Consider the following 23007-nt stretch of genomic DNA (forward strand, 5'->3'; position numbering starts at 1 on the left):
AGTGTTAACTTAACACTGTTAACTATAAATAAAAGATAATAAACCGTGTTATTTACAAATCGTACACCATCGATTGTGGTACCTAATTAATCTATGATGAGTACATGTTATAATGAGCCTAGCTGCATGTTTGATTAATTTAGTCCATAGGATATGACTAGTGGCTTAAGATTATTTTTTTAATTGTTCTACTTCAGAAGCAAAGAATAAATACTCTTTGTAGTGTTTAGTACATTTAGGACCCCCCAAGATTCCCTCCTGTTCTTATTGTAAATACCGATATAAGATTGTTGTTTGGTCACATTAACCGCTTCAATACTGCATTGTTCCTAATGTAATAGCGCATAGTAAAACATTTCAAGTCCCCCCGAATATTTTTTAACTACAATAAATAACTAAAACCATGAGGTAATCTTTGTTAAAATATTTAATTTCGTTAAAATTTGAAATTCATGTTTTAAAAAAATAATATTGTTTTTATAAATATATATATATATATTTTAATAACTACCTAAATAAATGCTTGTGGACTCATGCTCATTTTTATTGATTCCAGAAATCACAATTTATAAGCAACCTCGTACTATAAATTATCAAACTTTTCACCTAGTGAAACTATTCTATTGATATTTATAGAAAAAATCCAAAATGTCGAATAAATAATTCTAAGTTAAAATTATTTTGAAAATGAATCCGTATTTAGAAAATTACGTGTATATTATGTACATTTTATGAAAATGTGTATGAGATTTACGGTTATTGATTTTTGAATTAGAAACTATATACAATTCTACACCATAGGAAATTGGTTCCGTAAAAAAAAAAAATCGGTTTTGCAAAAAATTCTTGTTTTTCCATATTTTTTTTCTCCGATTAAGCAAAGTTCTTTAATTTTTTTACTTCCGACCCTACTGAGTATCATTTAAATTCAATTTCTAATCAGAAATGACATAGACGTTGAAAATATTTTGAAAAAAAACATGGTGAAATCGTATTGTACTAATCGCTTAACCTAGGTTAACAAAGTAGCAGCTTTTTTTGAAGATGAACTTCATTAACAATAGTTTTGGATTTTGGATAACAGATTAACATGATTAACAGTAGATAAATATAAATACAAGTTTTTCGAAGTTTTAAAAAATACCTCCATAAAAACAAAATTAAGACTCATCGTACCTATATATTATAATGTTAATTTGTATTACTTATTGAATTGACAAATATCTTATAAAAATAAAACATAATTATTAGATTTATAAAAATACTAAAATTGATAAAATATCATTATTATTTATTACTGTTGAAGTGTGTGGCAATTAATGTTATACCTACAAATATTTTCATCCCTATATCCAGTTCTTATTCAGTATTGACAATCTGATAAAATATTCGAATGTAATAATTAAAATATTTTTAAAAGCATATGACTCATAGTAAATGCAATGGTAAATCACACACATATATACCTTTAATGTTTCTGTTATATTTACAAGACATTAAAATTATGTAGGATATACTTTGCGTTATGGCGCCAGGCGTTCCCTTTAATTTTTGATAGTATTGAATTCGGTTGTGTCGCATTTCAATTATTTTAGCATTTTGCTTCTTTTTCCATTTCCGAGTAGATTTGTTTAAGGTGTAGTCTAGAATCAAATAAGTAAAATATCCGGACCTACCTAAAAGTGACTAAAATCATTGGGTGCGGGTGAACACTTTTTATTAAACTATTTTAAACAGCAATAACGTATTGTGTCAACATACATTTGGCCTTGAACAAAATTAGAAGAAGTAAGTAAATACCTATAAGAAAACTAACCGGGATGTATTTAATTGTCTTTCTCTAAAATAACTTCTGCAAATTAGGTACAGATAAATGTATGATTATAATATAGTCATCGTTCATTTCAATGCATACTTATTTTACTTATTCTGTTTGTAAATTTGTTTTTAATTTAATACTGTCCCTATATCATAATAATTTCCGTTAACCGTTTTAGTCATGTGTTTGGCACCCTGCCATTAAAAGACTTTCCGAACAAATTGTAAATACCTTTATACCTTTAGGAAAATGTTGACCATTCTAAAGTTATCGTAGGAATTATATTTTGGTTTAGCATCCACCATCTAATAACGAACAAATTGTAAATTAAATATTACAAATTCTGGGATTGAACTTACAGTTAAATTATTAACCTGCAATTTGTTCAGAATATTTTGATACGGTGGAGGGCTAATTTCACACTATCTTAGCTATGATATAAATTAATAACACCTAATATAAATTTGAACCTACGTCGCAAAGAAAATATTTCGCAATTTTCGTTGGAATCCGGTTACACAATAATAACCGAGTTAATGTTAATGTTTACAGTAGATATATTCTACTCACGATTTATCTATTGCAGTATCGTTATCAAAGGTAACGTGGTATATAATATTTTGTTTGAAGAGTTCACGTTTTGCAATTGTATTAAAATGTACCTATTGTGCAACAGAATCTAAACGATAGCCTCTATCTCCTTGTTTGTATTAAGTTTTTTTTATTATTATTAGAAAATTAACAATCTATACCACATGCAAAATAGGAAAATTGTATTACAGATATACAGAATTTTTATTTACATGAGAAATATGAAGGGGGAAGCCATCCAGCAGCGATAGAACCAAACATGAGTTTGTTTAATTGTGTACTAATTTGAGTAATTCACTGCACTATTGACGTTTCAAACGCTGCTGAATTCCCAGAGAGATATTGGCACGAGAGTGAGGAAATTGAAGGGTTCGAATGTGATAATAATTTTGAGGAGAATCTGGAGTAGTGTTTGTTGGGTAGTTATTGTATGGTTTCGATTTTTAAATCGTTATTGAAAGTGTCGTTGGATATGTACTAGTGAGCAGAAGTGAAAGTAAATATTAAAGCTATAAGCCTGTGTGGTGTGTTTATGCTGTAAATTATTTTTAGTATGTGTGCTGAAAACTGAACTTCTAATCCTAATTTAAACGTTGGAACTATAGTAAAAATTAGCCTATAAGAACTCTCAACGACCTAAAATTAGTTTAAATTGGCGAATTAAATAACAATAGTAACAATTATGAATAATTAAATATTTTCTATCCACTTAATCGATGGTTCGAACACACAATTTTTACATCTTAGATAATTGTTAATTAACAACTGCCTTGACGTGAAAACTTGATATTGGAATAAATAACTTAGGTGTAGTTAACATTATTTAACATTATTTTATCATTACCACCAATTACAGTTTTATCTTCACTTAGTCCCAGTATACCCTGCAGTATACCGTTTAGTAATAAATAAATAAAAAATAGCTTGATTTTACTTTTTTGTTATGAAGAATTTATTCCACAAGCATTATCCCCCTTTCAAATGATTTATTAAGCTTGATCATCTGAAAAGCTTGACTCCAAACCGTAAATTATGTTGTGATTTGACCTTTGTTGCACAATATTTTATTCCGTAAGACAAGAGGAACAAAGATAAGACGAATAAATGCTTGGGGCTTTCTTGACTGGAAATTGTATTTAAATACATAACTATACCTAATTCTATATAGTTTATATTGGTGATATTATATTGTTACGAAATTTGGTATACTGTAATTCTGTATAATATCTAATCAAGTTATATTGTTTAAAACGCTCTTTTTATTAATGAAATTCATGTCTGGCTTCCTCTTTAGTGAAACATGTATTTTTATAATACAAATATTTACAAAATACCACTTCAACCCTATAACTTAACAATAAAAACAAAACAAAACCATCTTAAGTGACTATTAATATTTATATATTACCTATAATATGGTATATACTTGCCATTTTATTTATCTTATTGGTAGGTGTAGTGGCTTACCATAGATAGATATTTAAATGTGCCATTAATATCTAGTACTTGTTCCTATAGTACAAAAGGTCTGAACACTACATTCGATGGTGATTTTTTTATGATTCGCCTGATGTGTTTTTATGTATTTTGTACTATTTGTTATTGGGCGGTACACAAAAATGTCCACGATACTGTTGATACGCTCTCATAGATATAGAATATTTATATAATGCCCATAATTACACCGATTTTATGAAAAGTACAATATTAGTTACCTATTAATATATTCAGATGGTTTTTTATCTTACTTTCGCCCGCCGTTAACAACTAGTAGACGTTAGAGAAAGAGCCCTACGTAAGAAAATCTTCAATTCGTTCCCCATTCCCTTGGGAAGGTCATATTTTGTAAAACAGAAAAAATAATAAAGATATAGATACACACGATTCCATTGTTGATCGATTACAGCGGATTCCAACTTGGCAATAGAGAGGGGCACCAAGTTTGTCATTGGCTGATATAGATTAATTCCATCACCTTGTGTGTCATACAGGTTAATAAAAACTCGTTCTTTTCCCGATAGCTGTGAAGGAACAACGTTAGCAGCGTTGTTTAAGTCCTGTAAATTATTTTTATTTATTTTTGTAATCCGACGCAATCCCCGGTACATAAGACCCGTGACCTTGAACCGTGAAAAATTATCCAGTAATAAGTAGCCTCCGTATGAGTATTTAAGATTACATTTTGTAAGCATGAAACGGCGTTTAGAAACCGGTTCGCTCAGCCTCCGGGTATGGTCGGGTTGACCATACCCAGATTTTAAACGAGGATGGCTCTTGTTTGTTTTTGATCCTATTTTCGGATGCTTGAATACTTCGAGTAAACATGAATCCGCCGGATGTTTTATCACGGAAATAGATTTCCTCAGTCTGTGTTTATGCATTGTGTATGTCTTATGATTATATTTAAATGCTTGTATATTATTTGTAAGCCTCTTAGTTATTCGTTGTTTGAATATGCTGATTGCTATATAATATATAAATAAATATTCTACTTAGTTTTGCTACATATACCATTGATTTTACAAACAAAATAATATGTCTAGATTTTTTGAAAATGTTCTAATTATATTTTTACAAGTGCGTGTAATATTCATACCTTTGAATGCTACTTGCTAGAAATACTTCGATTGCGGTTTTTTATTAGTCTATTAACGGTTAAACTCAAACCAACATTTCGTTTGGTCCGTGCTGACAATTTCCTGTAGACTGTTAGTAAAAATACGGTACTATTCATATTTTGTTGTTGAAAAGTTGAGAGCGTCTTCGTCGCGCGTGGACGGAATGATAAAGAGAGGAGTCGGTAGTTTTCGTCAACTTCACAATAAGAACTGTTGGCGGCGAGTCGTCAGTATTTAATGCACATCGTGCATTCATACACCGGATTCACATTGCCGTCGCGATTGGAATAAATAATAGTGAAATTACGAACACGTAATAAATCGAAAGCAACTACTCCGTAGCTCGTGCTCCCCCTCAAACTATGAAAAGTGAAAAGTCCAAAATATTTTCATGGCGTTTTTATTCGGTGCGCACATAATGCAGCATGAGGAACAGTTTTTCTTGGATTCTAGTTCAATTTGTATAAAAAGAATATTCTGTTTTTATTATCTGTGTTCTATATTCTTTATATATGATAATGATAAATTATTTTACATGTTAAACAATACTTAGATCCAACATAATTTTTGAACCCAACTTATATTCTTAAATGTTGTAGTGTTTTTACATACATTTGTTTATCACTGAATAATTTTTAAAAAACCAACTTTTTAATTTATAATTTTAGATGTAGGTTTACCCTACGTAGTGCCGAAGATATAGTACCTATGTTGTAGAACCAATCAACACATGGTATTTTAGTCGAAGTAAATAGTCTTGCTGTTTGACCTGTCGAGTACCTTATTATTTAACCGTGTGTTATATGGATAGTCCAAAATTAGAGATATATGTGCATACATTTTTATAACAATTTCAAAAATAATACGGTAATAGGTAATGATATTAAAATCACCTTTTTTTTTCTTTTAATAGGGATCGTTGTATTATCTTCGTCTTACTAACGCATAACAGCAAATTAATTGTACGTTTTAAAATTCTATTTCAAAATTAAAATATCATAAAAATATACCTTACCTTTAGATTCATGCCTTTAACTTTGATAATAAGTTGATTCACTGTAGTATTAGAAATAACTGAGTAAATTAGATTCTTCCGAACTTAAAAATGTGTTGGTAATTCTGAGACATGCAACAACGCATGCGAGTACGGCGTATTCTTAAAATGAGAGCAAAACACAATGCATTTCAATTATATTTGATACTATCTTCTAAAAAAGAAAAATTAACTAATATACTTATATGTGCAATGTTAGCCAGATGTCGTTCATCGTAAAGAACTACATATGTTGTATAAGTTAGGTTAGATAAGACATTTTTTTTATAATGAAAAGATTTTCGCTCATATATTTTATATTACTAATTTTGCGCTTAAACAACTAATATTTTGTGAAAACTTAAACTATTTTTATATTCTTTAGCTTTTTTATACAATTATTTAATTATTGGATAAGTTTAAAAGATGTATAATATATAATTCGTCAATTTATGATAAAGGAAAAACTGTGTTACTCTAAGTACCTACTACCCGCTACTACCTATATTATATATAGTTTACTTAATTCCCGTATACCCGAGGATGGTTAAGTAATCCGCATAATTGCAAAAGTTCCGAATTAAAACTGAAGGTACATTCCATTGATGGTAATTATTTGCAACAGTACATGTTTTCTATTGTGAACTTCCTTACATGTTTAATCGACTTGTGTAATGCGTATCTCTCGAGTCTCGAGTAATGTAATTCGACATGACTATATTAATGAAAACCGAAACCGTGACCACAGGAAACTTGATATTTTTGTATTCTAATTAGGTAGTCATTTGGGTTACATTTTTTTCCTGATATGCATACAACGATTTTTATTTTTGTCAAGTGAATTAGATTTACCTCCTATGTATTGATAACATTTATATTATATTTTGATAGTAAAAATTATATTTTTTTTGTTTCAATCAATTTGACATAAATAATACATATTAAGCCACGTGTATAATGTATAATATTTCACTGGTTGAAATAACTTTTTGATAAAATTGTTATTAATATTATGTTGATAAAATTAAATTAATTCGATTTTTATACAGTCTTATCTGAATTCTGGAGTATGCAAACAAAGACAAAGAGGCTCATTTTATAAATATTACATAATGTGAAGTTATTTGAGCAGTTATGATAATATATTTGATTATATTATAACTCCGTCATTAAAATGGTTCAAATATTTAAACGTCATAAATAAATGTAATCATAGCTAAACTATGCGTGTTTGTGTGATCCAGTATTTAATGTCGTGTTAATTTAATTTTTTTTTAGACTTTATAAAACTGTAATAACAAAAATCCAAGTATTAATGTGTGTGTAACAAAAAATGTTAACATCGTATATTATTGTTGGTATAGAAAATGTTATTTTTGCACATAATTTTAAGAAAAAATTTTTAACCAACATCAATTTGAACGATGCCTAACGTATTATTGTTTTATTGAAAATCGAATAGCTATTTTGTATTAAATATGTGTGTTTATTAAACGGTGTGACTAACACACTAATGTCAGGATGCATGCAAAATGTATTAATCTAATGACCATTAGCTCACTATTGATTCGTTAAATGTAAATGATTTTTCATGCAACCTGGCATAAATGTATTAGGCACACCTAACAAAATTAGGAACAATTATAGTTTATTTTGTTGAGCTCTTGTTATCGACACTAGTGGTATTGATTTGTATGTAAATAATAAAGTACTAGTGAAGACAATTAATGTAATATGATTAAGTGCGATTAAATTAGTTAGTTCATAGTGTCCTTTTCTTAACATAATATTTTTCTTAGTGTTTAGTCGTCTTTAAAATATTGCTCTCGTGTCCAAATCAAAAAAACGTATGATCACCTGTAGAATACTCACACGTTGTTTCTTTGATGCCTATTATACCTAGTATAATTTTATCGAGAAATGCATTACGAATAACAATAAGTAATAATAATATCGTGTTAAAAACAATTTTTACCATGTAAACGTATCTTACGTTTTCTTTTTTTATTGAAAATCTATATTTTTAAGTGTTAGAATTTGAATGAAGTGTTAGTCATACTTTTAGATTTAAACACCATTTGGTGCTTGGTAGAACTTTTTGACATGTATAATTAATGTTATGTTTGCTGGGGAAATAGTAAAAAAAAAAAGAAGAATACTTAAAGTAAAATTCTTAATTTTTTTCACAATTTTTTTTATTCATTGTTCATTTATATGAGATTCAGTACAGTAGAACAGCTGATGTCGACGATGTTCATGTATATTCTTATTTTATTCTATCAGCATTCAGCTATATATCATGCTACTATCAATATTGGATTATGTGAAAATTGTTATGAGTTTAAAGCTATAAACAGTTATGAAATGGTGTCAACGATCTTTTAATCGATTTGTGTAATATGATATATTTATAGATTGCTATTCTGTAATTTTATTTCAACAGTTTATCACATATACAACGTGATCGTAAAATGTAGACTGAATATTTTTACTTAGTATTCATGAAGAAAATTAAATACCAATATATTAATGTTCGTTATATAAAATTGTTTGAATAACCAGAAAAATACAATTTCTTATGAATCATTGGTTAAACTTTCATTGAATTATTTATGCTTCGATAACTCTATGCCTACAATATACTGAACTTCAATAACAACTGCACACAAATATCATCCTTAGGTGCTACCTGTATAAATTTGAAAGTTTTAAAATTTTCACGTCCTCAGTGTTTATGTCTGCAAGACGATTATTAATAAATAATATCAAAGTTAATTAGTCATTACAATTATAATATTTGGTATGTATGGATACGTTTAATAAATAATAATACTCTAAGTGTGTATTTTCTTAGTGTACAATCTTCGAAATTAACAGTCTCCTAATGAAGTGTTTTTATGTTACACCTTACGGCTTACTATTAATAATATATCCATCACATTGGCTAAGAAATATTATTACCTACTCATTATATTTATGTATATAAATGCCCGACCTAGATCAACAGCCAACGAGATGACTACATTTATATCTCAGTTGTATTTATGTTAATATGGTATCATTTAACGTTTCAATAACTTATACATTATTTTACTGATAGATCATTTCTTTTATTTGGTATTATAAGTTATAAGTATTATTATAGTTGTAGTATAGGTGCCTATAAAATAATACTATAAATTAAACTAAAATGTAAGCATCGTAGGTACCTTATTTTATTGAACAGTGGTTTTCTTGTTACTCATCACCCGATCACATCGTTGGAGAAACTGACAAATTTTCAGTAAATCGATCAATACCTCAGTGAGTCATTCAAATTGTTATTACGCATCATTATCACAATTCGCGACACGGGTCAGTGTTGGCCATGTCGACATTGAATTTCGAGCAAGGTCATCGTTTTTATTTATTATACATATAGGTACCTAATAATGTTATGTATACATTTTTTTAATTCTTTATAATCGCATACCGTATAATCTTTATTATCAAGATTATAATAATTTTTCCTATAACTGTTTCATAGTTTATCATGTTGATTATTATTACAATAATTTCTTTCGAATATTGTTGTTAAAGTATTTTTAGTTAATACTGTGCAAATGATTATTGTAGACTTCTATTGCAGTGTATACGAATTTTAATTAGCTACTTACAATTCATGTTGTATTTTATCTTTAAATTTGAATGTTATCCAATTTACTTATTATATGCTCTTGTTTAATTTACAAACAAAGTTGTATGTAATACAAAAAAAGAAAAAAGTTATTGCAACGAATAACGATTACAATATTGGATAACGACAAATGAATCTGGGACTATCCCCCCTACATCTATTTTTTATTGATTATGCAATTTTCCTGGTTAGGAATGTAGGTGCTTTTTTTAAAGTTGATGTCTTGATGTTACTTTAAAATGTTGATAAATATGTATTTTTTATTTGTTGATTAATTGTCATCTTATTTAATATAATAAAAAGTTGTATTATAATACATACTTAAAATAGATGAAATAATAATATCATATATTTTTTTTAATTCAGTAACTTTAAAGATTAAGATATTTAAAAAAGACTAAATACTGTTCCTTAAAAATTCTACATTTCTGATTCTTTTGTTATCCCTAAGTACCTACAAAGTTTGAAGTCTTTTCTTATATTTTTTTCCATTAGAATCAACCATATTTAAAAATTTAATTAGGTGCATATTATAGCTAATGTATTTGATATCTGAATTGCTTCAACTAATAGCCAAATATTTTACATTTATTATTAATTTATTATTGGAACCATCACTTAAAATTTCCCCATGAAAAAAAAACTATCAGGGCCAAAATGTCCTACTCAACGAAAGTAGTCTAATTAATATAACAGCAATTATTGCTTGCTAGCTTCTCTATTATACGTCCCCTATAAAAATATTGTCTTAAGCATAGTATAATATTCGATTCAGACAATTGCCAGCTCTAACATTGTTTTGCATTTCAGAAGTAGTCTTAACTTATATTTTTTTTTCAATCACATTTTCTATTTTATTACAATTAATTTCACTAGTTGATTATATTATGTTACCTATTGAATACACTTAACTTATTTTGTAATAATGAATTAATTTGAATAACATAAAATTCTGCGTGTTTTTAAACTGGAAAAATTAATGACTATTTATTTCATACTTTTAACAATATTATTATTGATATCTCGGTAACTTATTAAATTATATTACATTTTTGTTCTGTACAATCAGTATTACGAATATGTCCAAGTAAATATGTTAAATAGTTTTAAAAATATGCAAATATATCGCACTTAGCCTTACTTTAATGCGGAGTTTTATAAAATAATCAATATAACGATAAATGACTCATTCGACCACCCTCTGTCCAGTATAAACAGTGGAACTGTTGAAAACCACTGGCGTCGACGATGAGTCACTAGTTCCTAGTCGGTAGGGTGGACGAAAGGGGAGAAAGTGTGTCGTCTTATTTTTAACGTGTATATCTACCGTTATAAGTTGTCCATTAAAATGGATGACGAATAGTTGTCTTATTTATCGATTTACTCAAACGTCCACATGCTATATTATACATCCATTTCATTTACTCATACAAATCAAATTAATAATTATATTCTTTTTATTTGTAGACACATAAGACGGTCTTTTTAAAGACTACTATATAAAGTAATTCAGTTTGATTAAAAAAAGCTCTTGTACAAAACTTTTGCAATTGTATGATGTAATTTGACTAACTAATATTGCCTGTATAATATTACTTTAATTTTAATTATAATCCTCCTCTTTTAATTCTTTTGAGCCAAACCTCAGTTCTTCTATTTAGTATAAAAAGTTATTCTTAAAATTAATATTCAGAGTTTATTAATTATTTATTAACTTATACATATACTTCAAAATATAAAATACCTTATACATAATAGGATAACAATTAGTATATTAACTTTTATTTTACCGGAGTAATAACCAACACGATGTTTTAATTTTAAAATAGCTTCAGTTTTATGAAAAAGTATGCATAATAATTTGTCATATGACAATTAAGTTGGTTGAACTTTTATATTTAAGGTTTTTAAACTATTAAAAATGTTATAAAATAATCTCGTACTTTTTTTAGTTAAAATACTCATACCTGCTAAATTTGCGTTGTAATGCTATTACGAATAAATATTGTTATATTATACAATTTACCTATTTATTCATTATTAGTTCCTAGTAATACTATTTTTTTTTAAATTTAACTTTAGCTTCGGAGACAAGGGCCATTTACTTTGTACATTATATTTGATTTACTTATGGTAACAATTCGATTACAATAATATAGAGAAGGGGGATTTAGGACTATTAATTGTTCATGTTTTTCTTAAATTTGTTTCTCCATTTCGATGCTCCTGAGGAATGACGTGACGTCTTCTGGTTGACAGGCAGGTCCGATTATTTTATATTTAGAGCTAATGTAATGTTTATATTTCACTACTTAATTGAATTAGTTAATAAATAATTTTGCACTTTTTCATAATATAGGTTTTTACCTAGTAAATATTATTATCTATAAATTTTCCATAAAACTATTTATAGTATTGATTTATTTATTTACCGTTATACCCACTTGTTTAATGTTCCTATATCATTCTCTGAAATAAAAATGTATTCATGTTTTACATTGTCTTGTCTTATGATGACTTTTTTCTTACAAACATAATTATTTACTATTTATTAATTTAAAAAAAAAAAATGTATCACTAATACTATGATCTTATAAGTTATAACTATTACGTACTCATTGCAGTATCGTTATTATTATCCTTATTATTATTATTATTATTGTTTTTGTTTTAGGATTAAAACCTTAAATTTATATTCATGCTGAAGTACCTCCGATGGGGGTGGTCTCTTCCCTCAGTCTCTTCTGTCTATTTTATTATATTTTTATCACTTAAGCTTATTGTTCATTAATTGTAACAGATAGCGTAATATAAAATTTTGTTAAAAAAAAAAAAAAACTATTTATTAATTTGATTGCTTGAAGTTGAAGGTGTGGCCTGAATGGAATTAACGTTTTAAGAATTCGATACGTTTGATGGCAGAATACAATCGATTATTTATCGGCTTAAAATAAAAAAGATCATTAATATTCGTCACTATTTTATAAAATCATTTAGAGTAGATTTTTATTACATAAGTTTATGTTTTATATTTTTATATTAAATTATAGGAATAAATACAAATTAGGAAAATAAAAATAGTTACTAAATATTATGTTATTGTAAATGTCAAATGTTGAGTAGTTGTTCCTTTTATTATATCAATACTTATACTCAATGTAAACATTTTAATAACTAATGGTCGAATAATTAATTTTAAAAATGTATGAAAATTTACAAATACATTTTAATCTATACCCTCTTAATGTTGAGAGATCATGTTCACTTATTTTATCAATAACAATCGGAATTAATTTATCAAATATTATATCACCATTACGATCGTATACAACCGTATGGTTATATTTTATTTTCAAAATTGTTTATCTGTAATTGCAAAGGTACAACTCATAAAATGTATATTGCGCATAGATCATAATATTATAGTTCTGCAGAAAAAATAAGATATACAACGAATATTGTTTTGCTTCTTGATTTTTAATGTTGTTGGTGTAATGATTATTAACTTGTCTAACATAATAAAATTACAAAAATATCATATTTATTCATTTATAAGTACTTATTTTAATGTCTGAAAATATTTAAATATAATAGGTATACCATTAATTCGTTAAAATTAAAAACCTGCGATTGCATATTAAACTAATTGTTAGTATTAATTATACTTGTTTAGTTTGAATAAATTGAATTATATATATAACATTTCTCTTTCAAAACTATCACAATCTCTGCTTGATACTATACATTTTGCATTGGGTGTGCCGTGTGCATAGCATAGCAAAAGTCTCAGTAGCCTAGTATAACTTGAACATACATCATAAGTCATAACTAACATAATACAACTCGGTTCAAGGACAAAGGTAATGATCACAGGATGTATGCAAGACATTCCCGTTCAAATTGAATTATGTCTGCCAAGTCAATCGCTTATCCACTAGTCTATCTATTTAATTTTTATTATTATCAGTGCAACACGCTTGTATACAACGCACGTATAGATGGACGTTAATTTTAAATCTCGGAGGTACATTATGCATTCTCGTTCCACTATATTTTTTTTAGTGATACTACGAGATTTTCTTTTGAACACTGTGTATTACCGGAATTTCATCACTATTGACGGATTCCCAAAATGTTTTAGCAAAATATTGATTGTTAATGTCGCTTATTTTATTAATTTAAAACGTGTTGTAACTAATAGTTCGACTTTTTATTTTAACTACCAACTTTTTATGTTATTGAATCACTCAGAAAATAATGTTAAATATTGAATCGTTAAATACAGATGATAAAATAATATAAATTTTAATTCTTTACTTTCAATAAACAAATTCCCCGCCGACAATTTAGACTTGTGTTTTCATAGATAAGAATGAATCGGTGTGACATTTAGATTAGTGGTGGGGAAACGATTACTAATATTTGATTTTTTCGTTATTATTGTTTCAGAATAGCTTGACAAAGAAGCTGTGCCACAAATCGAACACTGTTAATCTGAAGAAAAATATTGTTTAGTGGATTACTTTATAATTGTTAAGTTTTATACACTCAGAAAACAGTTTTTCTTAATTTCGGTGACTAATTGAATAAATTACACAAAATGGGAGCCAGACAAAGCAAAAGATCTGTTGATATATCTGCCGGAGCTACTAAAGCAGAAAAAGTTGCAGCTGGAGAACCTTTGGAAAATGGAACAATTACAACTGCTTCAGCTGACGAAAAACAAGTGGTTGAGGCGAATGGTGGAGTTGAAGAAACGACCAAACAGAATGGATCAACGCCCCACATAGATGAAAAGGTAGATTTTGTATTGTATTATCATTTACCAATTTGTATAAAAACAAATTATATATAGGTACTATTCCATACTTATCAATTTCCATTTTCATATTTTACTTTATTTTGTGTAACATTTGTGTGCAACTTAGCATGTATAGTTTAATAATTTGATTGAAGTAATAGCTATTAATTTATTGTTCCAGCATTGCACGTTGAAAATATTTTACTGTTAATACAAAAAATCGATTTTAATTGGATCTATTATTACTTATTATATTTTATATTTTATTTGATAACAATGTTATAGCGATATAGGTGCAAACATCTTAATCATATGAGTTATAATAACTCTTTTTATTAAGATATTATAAATAAAATATTTTTACTATTTTTAACAAATACTTTGATGTGGATAAATTATTTAAAAGTAAAATATATTTTAAGAGGTCCAATAGTTTAGTTAAAACACTATACCTAATAATTGTATAATTTTCGTAATTATTTTATTTTAAATATTCAGTTGCATTGAAGCATTTTTGTTTTTAACCTATGTTAATTTTAGCGTCATGGTTTTCTTTGGTTTGTAATCTGACCTAGACCTTTGATTTGTAGTTGTTTTATCTTGTTAGTTGTTATGCTCTATGGTAGGTATGCGAGTAGTGAAATATTCTCAGTATAAATCCCATTATCTAATATTTGGTTTGATAATAATTTATCATATTTATTTAGGAATAAATTGATTCATACAAAAAAAAAAAATGGATCACTCGTTAAAATAAAACTTGTATTTTCTATATTTTGTTAAATTCTCATTAAATCAACGGTGACGAACTTGGACTTTAAAATAACAATAACTTAAACACTTCATTCTATAAATATTGTATTAATTATTAAGTAATTGTGTTAAATTGTATTTTATGAAATAATATTAAAATTTCTCAATGAAATAACTTGATAACATTAATTGATCATCTCAAATAGTTTTTTTTTGTGTCATAGTGTGGATTATTGAAATATAGTGACTATATGCATAATATAACTTGGAATGTAAAATCCTAATTACTTTTTTAATATATTATTGATTGCACAAACTATACAATTTTTTACATTGAAATTCGGTTTTTATAAATCGATTTCTTCTGAAAAATATTCTATTTTCGAGTGGGTATGAAAATAAAAGTTAGGCATGTATTGTCATAATATTCTAATGAGTAAAAAGCTTAATCATTTTAACGACATCAAAAATATTTTTAAATGAGTGAGGGTTTGCAATAAACAGACGAACGTTATGAAAAAAAAATATACCTAATTCATTAATGTGTTAATTATTTAAATTTCGAATTATTATTTAAAGTTGACAGAGCAAAATCCCCCAAAATAATATGGTTTAAATACTGTTGTTTAAATAATGTATGATATCGTCTTGGCTAACATCCTTTTGTGATATTTGTACGTAAACACACAATCGGTATCTATTATTTGTCACTCAAATCTGTACTTTAAACTTAATTGAATTCATCTATACTACCTACCTATGTCTGTTAATAATTTAATGCGTTTTAATATTGGTTACGTTATAACTCGCGGTTATCACTATTAAACCTATTAATATTATTGTAATATATACAAATATTTAAATACTACACAATATTATAGTACATTTTTTCCAAAATAATGTCTTCAATAACTAATACGAACAGTATGAATTCGTTGTAAATGTATACATAGGTATACATCTGATTATAAAATATAAACAAATGGTAACCATAAGTCATAATATGTCAAATAATATGCTAGAGATTATTTAAAGTTTCTGAGCATTAAAGAGGTAATTTAGTTTTCTCCCTAATCGTTGAAATAATTTGCTTAAAAAATATAAGGAGTTTCCTTCAAAATAAATCGAAAATTATTGTTTTTCCTAATGCGATGTACTCGATTATCGGTTGACAACAGCTTAGTAATTTTGAATCCAACAAAAATTAGAACGTCTCGAGCATCCAAGTTAATTTCATTGGTTAATTATTTGCATCAACTATAATTGTAAGCTTTTGTTTACATTAATAGTTGCTCAAATAACTTGTATATATTGAATTTTATTGAAAGTCCTAGATGGTCAGGTTTTAATAATTAATTTAAAACATAATATTAAGTTTTACTTTTAAATTTAATTTTATTATCTAAATAAAATGTGTTAAAAAAATTTAGCAATTCTTTTGTAATGGTTCAGGTTCCTGTGTGTCATGAAGCCTATATGCCTCCTCCTATTTTGTGTCTAGCCCCACCCTTTTTCTATCACTAGATCTGCTGTTAATAGATTATAAATTGATAAAATTTCCCTCGAGAAGAGGGGATTGCTAATTTGAAATGAAGCAACCATACGAGGTAGTAATATGGGTTTCATCCCAATGTCTCCATACTAACAAAATCGATATCATCACTAGATACCTACCAAAACAAACTATTAACAAAAAATTGATCTATTGTCTTGTGATAGTTAAAATTAAGTTAAGTTTTCATAGTGTATACTTTAAAACGTGCTAAAATAGTAATAGATATAGATTTTGCAATTTTTTTGTTATGTTGAAATTATCATCAATAAAAAACGTCTCCTTACTACAGCTTAATTGTATTGAGTATAAATATATGCAAAGTTTGTAGAACTTGATAAAATTATTGTGAAATTATAATAATTATTTTTCTAGGAAACTGCTGAAACTGAAGATGTCAAGGAACCAGTTAAAACTGAAGTAGAAATAACCGAAGTTTCAACACTGATTTCTGAAGCTAATGGCGATGTGGAAACTATTGTCGATGAATCGTCTAAAACTGCGACTGACGAAACGGCTACCGAAGAGGTTCAAGCATCTGCAGAAAAGAAGCGCAAGAAGAAGAAATCCTGGTCGTTCAGAAGCATCAGTTTCTCTAAAAAAGATAAATCCAAACCAGCAGTTAAGGAACAAGCCGCTGTTGACGTGAAGACCGAAACAGTTGAAGAGGTAAGATACAATCAAATAAAAAATGTTAAAATCAAATGTATTTATAGTTAAACGATATCAAGTAATTTCATTCATATTTGAGTTAGTATATTATTATTTTTGGTGTAGATACACAAATAAAAAGGTTGTTAAATTGTGTACGGAACTGTAGTTTATTGCGTTGTGTATTAAAATATGATTAGAAACCTGGAATTTAGGACTCGCAGAATTAGCTTTCCTAACTTGTTTTAATATTATTAATTTTTTTTTTTGCGAAGCTTAAATAATACTAATCTTTATTTAAATGTTCGTGTGTTTGATGGGCGATAAGATAAAATCCTCTTATTTTTTCCGGCCTAGTTTTGTCGGTTTTGTTTTATTTTTTTTTATTATTCTTGGCAGCAGTGTAGTCACAAAAGCAATCGTGAAACCTTGAACCTAGAACGATGGAGGACGTTGACTTGTTTGAACACCCGATGTGTGATAGCCCTATTATCGGTGCCTCTAATGGTGTACATATGTATATATATATATATATATATAATGTACTAGATCGCGCACATGTTGATAGTCACGAATTTTACTGTGCTTTAATTTTTTGATTGTTACTAACGGAGAGGCCTACAAGATGTGGAAAGGGTTACACTGTTGCAGTATTGGTATATTATATGTGCCACGTGCAATGAGGATTAATAACATTTTGGTTTCTTAAAAATGGACAACAATAGCCGCTCGAAAATTGTTAGCGTAAACAATAAACATACAAACGCACCTCTTTGATTATAGTATATAGCTTATTATGTTCAGGCGTACGTGGATGTAGTTTGAGGGTTTTCTTCCAATACAATCTGCGCTACACGACTTTTGTTTACAGGAAACTGTGATCAAGGAATTATGAAGTTATTATAATGTCATGTCTATTAATTCTGAAATATTTTTCAACCATAAACCACACCTTGATAAGTATTCAAACAATTTATAATATACTTGGTCGTTCCTGAAAACTTCTGAAAATGTGTTCTGTTATAGTATTTGTTTAAACAAGTTTTTTATGAATAATAAATAATGTAACCCTCTCTGCTGCTAAATTTTAATGAAAAGGTTTAAGGGATATTCCTAAAGTGGGTGTTAAGAATAATGACTTCCTCTTACTTAACTCCAATAGCAGTTTTTCTAAGAGGTACTTTGCGTACTAGAACTAGACTCATAAAATGAACTCTTGACATAAAAATATGTCCGTTGAGTGTTTTTATAATGAGTTTGGATGTTATATTTGCGGGAAATTTAGACGCTTAAAGAATCTGCCTCGTAAATAATAACAAAATAAATGTGTATCGACTTTGAAATTAATATTTTTTCTGAACAGAATGTAAAAGATATGATATCTTAAATTGATTAAAATTGAATGAATTTTATTTAAATATAATATTATTAATTTCCAAAGGCCTGTTATTGAATATTTTTGAATATAATATATTGTACTAATAAAATACTATTAAATATAGTGTATCAAGCACTTATTTCTAATTTTTACTGAAACTTCTCCCATTTTACTTGCCGAGATAAATAAATTTAAAAAATAAAATCAATAGCTTATTCATCTATTGTTTAATATTTTAATATTCTCATTTCAGACGTTCAGAGTCGTTTTTATGACCATAGGTCATGGTTAAAATATATAAAACGTAGCTGCGTTCTTCCGCTGTTATTAAACTTGCGCTTTAATTTAAGAACGGCTAGCTTTCCATCAAAAGGCATTCCGTGTAATGCCCTAACTTCCAATATACTCCCAGCGGTGCCTAATGTGAAATGATAGTAAATCGTAATCCTTTTTATCAATAAATAGGTTTTTGTTTTAAAACAATTAATATAAGATTTTTAGCAAAAAACAAACTGAGTGAAAAATTACCGAAACGGTGGTTGTCCACAAAAAAAATGTATTGTACAAGGGCATGAAGCCAAAAAAAAACACAAAAAACTGTCCTACAGAAAAAAAAAATATATCTGGTCTGGGAGGGTCTAGAACGCGAGACGCTCACAATCGATCGCTACAGACCCGTCGCGACGCCCCAGTATCCATAGCAACACGTTGTATAGTGGTCTTTCTGTAGCGTTTACGTACCGTATTATAATATCAAACCGGCCGGTTACCGACTGTCCCAAAATTGAATATATCCGCCGCCCACGTCGGTTACCATCACGATTTGTCCGGTCTGATATGTGTTATGCTTTATTCTACCCACTCCTCGATTGGCAGTATTTACTCAACTAAATCCGCATGATACAAATTAATTGGCAATTGGTAGTATATAAGGCATAAACACGATATTTTAAAATTACAACCACGTCGTGTGTATTCAAATCAGTAAAAAGTGAATTAGGAAGGAAGACCCCATAAATGCAGCTATATAATATGACTTACCTTCAAACACCGGTAAATGATAATTACGCAGCTCAGTCGTATTTTCCGTTTGGTCGATTAACGATATTTCGTTCTAATATTAAGGCGATATATAACTCAGCATGAAGTACAAATATATTCAAATAATTTAATGTTAAACATGAGGACTTCATTGCTTGTTATTTTTGATAAAATTTTTTTTAAATTAATAATTACTTTTTTTAATTCCGCTTTATTACTATTTTTTTATATACTTATAAACTTCAATGAAACAGTTAAATAAGTTTTCCTTTATTATGATTTATCATTATTTAAATTATGGCTCAAGTTAATATTTTGTAGTGATTTATCATATTTGCGTTGGCATATTATGTCCGTCGGAACCATTATTCTTATCGTTCAATAACATATAATAATTTTAGGAATTTGCCTATATCTTATTTCAAATACATTTATACTTATAAGTGTGTGTGTATATTTACCTAAAAAATTTATGGATACAGATATAAGGGCTTGAAATTTTAATTAATTAAAAACAATAAAATAATGAGTATGTATTTAATTTAAATAACGGTCGTATAAATAAAAGATGATGTCACGCCAATGTGTATGCCACACGTGGGAAAATAAGTTCACAAACGTATTTTACAAATAATTGGAAAGTGATGTCATAGTAATAAGTAATAACATTATTATAAAATGTAAGAAAAAATATTTTCGAGACCATGTGGCCTTAATTCCGTATGTTATTGTACCTACCTTTATTAATTTTGTGTAAATTGTAGAATGTTTAAATATATTTGTTTTCGGTAACATTAAACTTTGAATATTTTTGCATTCATTTATTACAAATCTTTGTGAAGGTGTTTCGATTACTGAATCTAACTAGAATAACAGAATTTTGCAGTTTGGCGTCCTGCTAATGTAGTCAAGTTTGTTATGTTTAGCTAAATTATAAATTATTAAAAATATCATTAGCTATTGAGTACCTATGAATTGTTTGTAATACTTGTCTTGCAAAATCAACTATAATTTGTTATTGCCGTGTTCATTACTTGCATTATTTGAGCGTTATTATTATCATTTATCGTTAATCGTGTGTTCTCTGCTTTGGTAATTGATTCTATGATGTGTTCATTGAACGAACTGTATTTCTGTATCTAGAATTCTGAAATATATTGCTGATATGATAATTTTAAACTTTTGAAGTGTGAATAATAAAATACCCAGCAATAGTAGTTATCATACATTTGTTGTTATTTTATTAGAACTTTGAATTGCATAACAATAATGACATGTGACAGTTCAACTTGAAGTTCATTTTTCTTAAACAATATTAAGGACAATGCCTCTCATAAGATGATATTTTATAAATATAAAGTAATTAAAACTTGCGTTATAATAAATGTGTTATTTAAACCAATCCAATACATTTTTATAATTAATTTATCGATTATAACTAAGAAATTGTAAATACCACCTACCTATACCTACTTATAATTTGGTAGGTATTCGCATTTTAATTTTTAAATACATACTAAAATGAACAAAAATACAAAATTAAATGCACTTACTTTTTAATATTCCAGTGTTCAATAATTGATTAAAACAAAATATAAATTGTTACAATATTTTGTAATCAAAACAAGTAGGTATTTATTGTAAAAATATTTTATTTAAAAAAAAAAGTATTTGTCTATTTTATCATTTGTTTTTTGGTTTAATAGTTGATGTTCAATAGTAATAGTTAATAACTAACAATTAAAGCAATACTACTTAAACATTAATTATTATCAGTTATAACTATTGTTACCCATTGGAATATTATATAGTTATAAGAGCCAGTGAACTAGTTTTAAACCCAAAGTTGTATATGTAGGTCATTGCTGAAAATAAAATTAATTGTGTAGTTCTTTAATCACCGTTGTGTGAGTACTATCTTCATGGATTCCGAAAATTAGCAGATATATAAAATGGGAACACCGCATAAATATAGGTGCTCATAAGATAAGTGCATAATACAGTAGCGGGGAAAACCTTCAGGGTTTGTAGGAACAATGAAGGTAACGGTGAAATCAAAAGATCGCGTCCTTCGGAGACATTGAAGACGAACAAAAGCGGAAGGCGCGTTATTCGTTTTTCCCCTTAACCGATAGTTCCCGATACACACAATATTGTGGCATTGTATAATAGCTTTGTCGTGTCTTCAACCGGTTTATGTGCCGCCGGGGTACATTGAACCATGTTGGTTTTTTCTTTTTCTTCTGTTTTTCGACAAAGACCCAACCTACCAACAGTTGTGGCGTGGTGTTCTGTAGCAGTGTACTATATTTATACCCATACACTGGCTGTTAGATACTGCTACTGATGTTCAAATGGCGCGTAACTGCGGAACGAGGGGGATACGCTGCTACTGCCCACCATCAGCTAGGTTTTTTACTCTACTTGTATACGTATATATCTATATAGTCATTATAATAATAATAAATTGTCAAATTCTACGAGATACGTCATAAACGCGTTTTTTGAAATGTTATTAAGTGTACTAAATAATAAATATATTATGGAATGGAATGCTTGTTCAAAATATATTTCAAGAAAAAAACAATAGGAAGTTGGGTGGTATACATATGTGAGGATGTATTTCTTACGTCATGAAAAGAGTAGTTTTGTCCCGCGGAAAAAAAATAAAAACAAACAGTCATGTTGTGTACTCGAAACTTTTTTAACAATATAAAATGTGGTTAATAAAACATGATGGGGATACTCCGTTGATAAGTTGATGCTGCCACACGATAGTCATCTCTGCCCCCCCTCCCCCCCGGATAGTATAACATTATGAAATATGAATACATTGTGTGCTATACCTATTCATAACTAGCTTTTGCTCCGGAAGTCAAGTACGCAATTTTTGTATCAACCAAATAATCGTTTATACATCAAAAACCAAAATTAACATTTTATTGGGTACATATTCACAATAATATACTGCAGTATTTCAGTAGATATAATCGATGTTATCTTTTTATTCGTGACTATCGAAGTTATGCATAACCTTAATAATCTGTTTAAAAAAATGCAAACTATTCGATTTAATTATTATTTTTAAAAGTTT

At 27.9% G+C, this 23007-nt stretch overlaps 1 protein-coding gene across 3 annotated transcripts in view; it reads left to right on the forward strand.

Moving 5' to 3' along the window:
* LOC111028716 (proteoglycan 4-like) overlaps window positions 1-23007 on the forward strand; it is a 35130-nt gene that overhangs the window by 7532 nt on the left and 4591 nt on the right. For 2 of the 3 annotated variants that reach the window (XM_022307449.1, XM_022307450.1), the window contains exons 2-3: window positions 14187-14535; window positions 17219-17512. In XM_022307449.1, coding sequence (XP_022163141.1) covers window positions 14338-14535; window positions 17219-17512 — 492 coding nt within the window. In that variant the 5' untranslated portion in view covers window positions 14187-14337. The remainder of the gene's footprint in view (window positions 1-14186; window positions 14536-17218; window positions 17513-23007) is intronic. The other variant, XM_022307451.1, reaches the window with a different exon arrangement.

This window comes from Myzus persicae, unplaced genomic scaffold, assembly GCF_001856785.1.
Source record: "Myzus persicae strain clone G006 unplaced genomic scaffold, MPER_G0061.0, whole genome shotgun sequence".
NCBI classification, from domain to species: Eukaryota; Metazoa; Arthropoda; class Insecta; order Hemiptera; family Aphididae; genus Myzus; species Myzus persicae.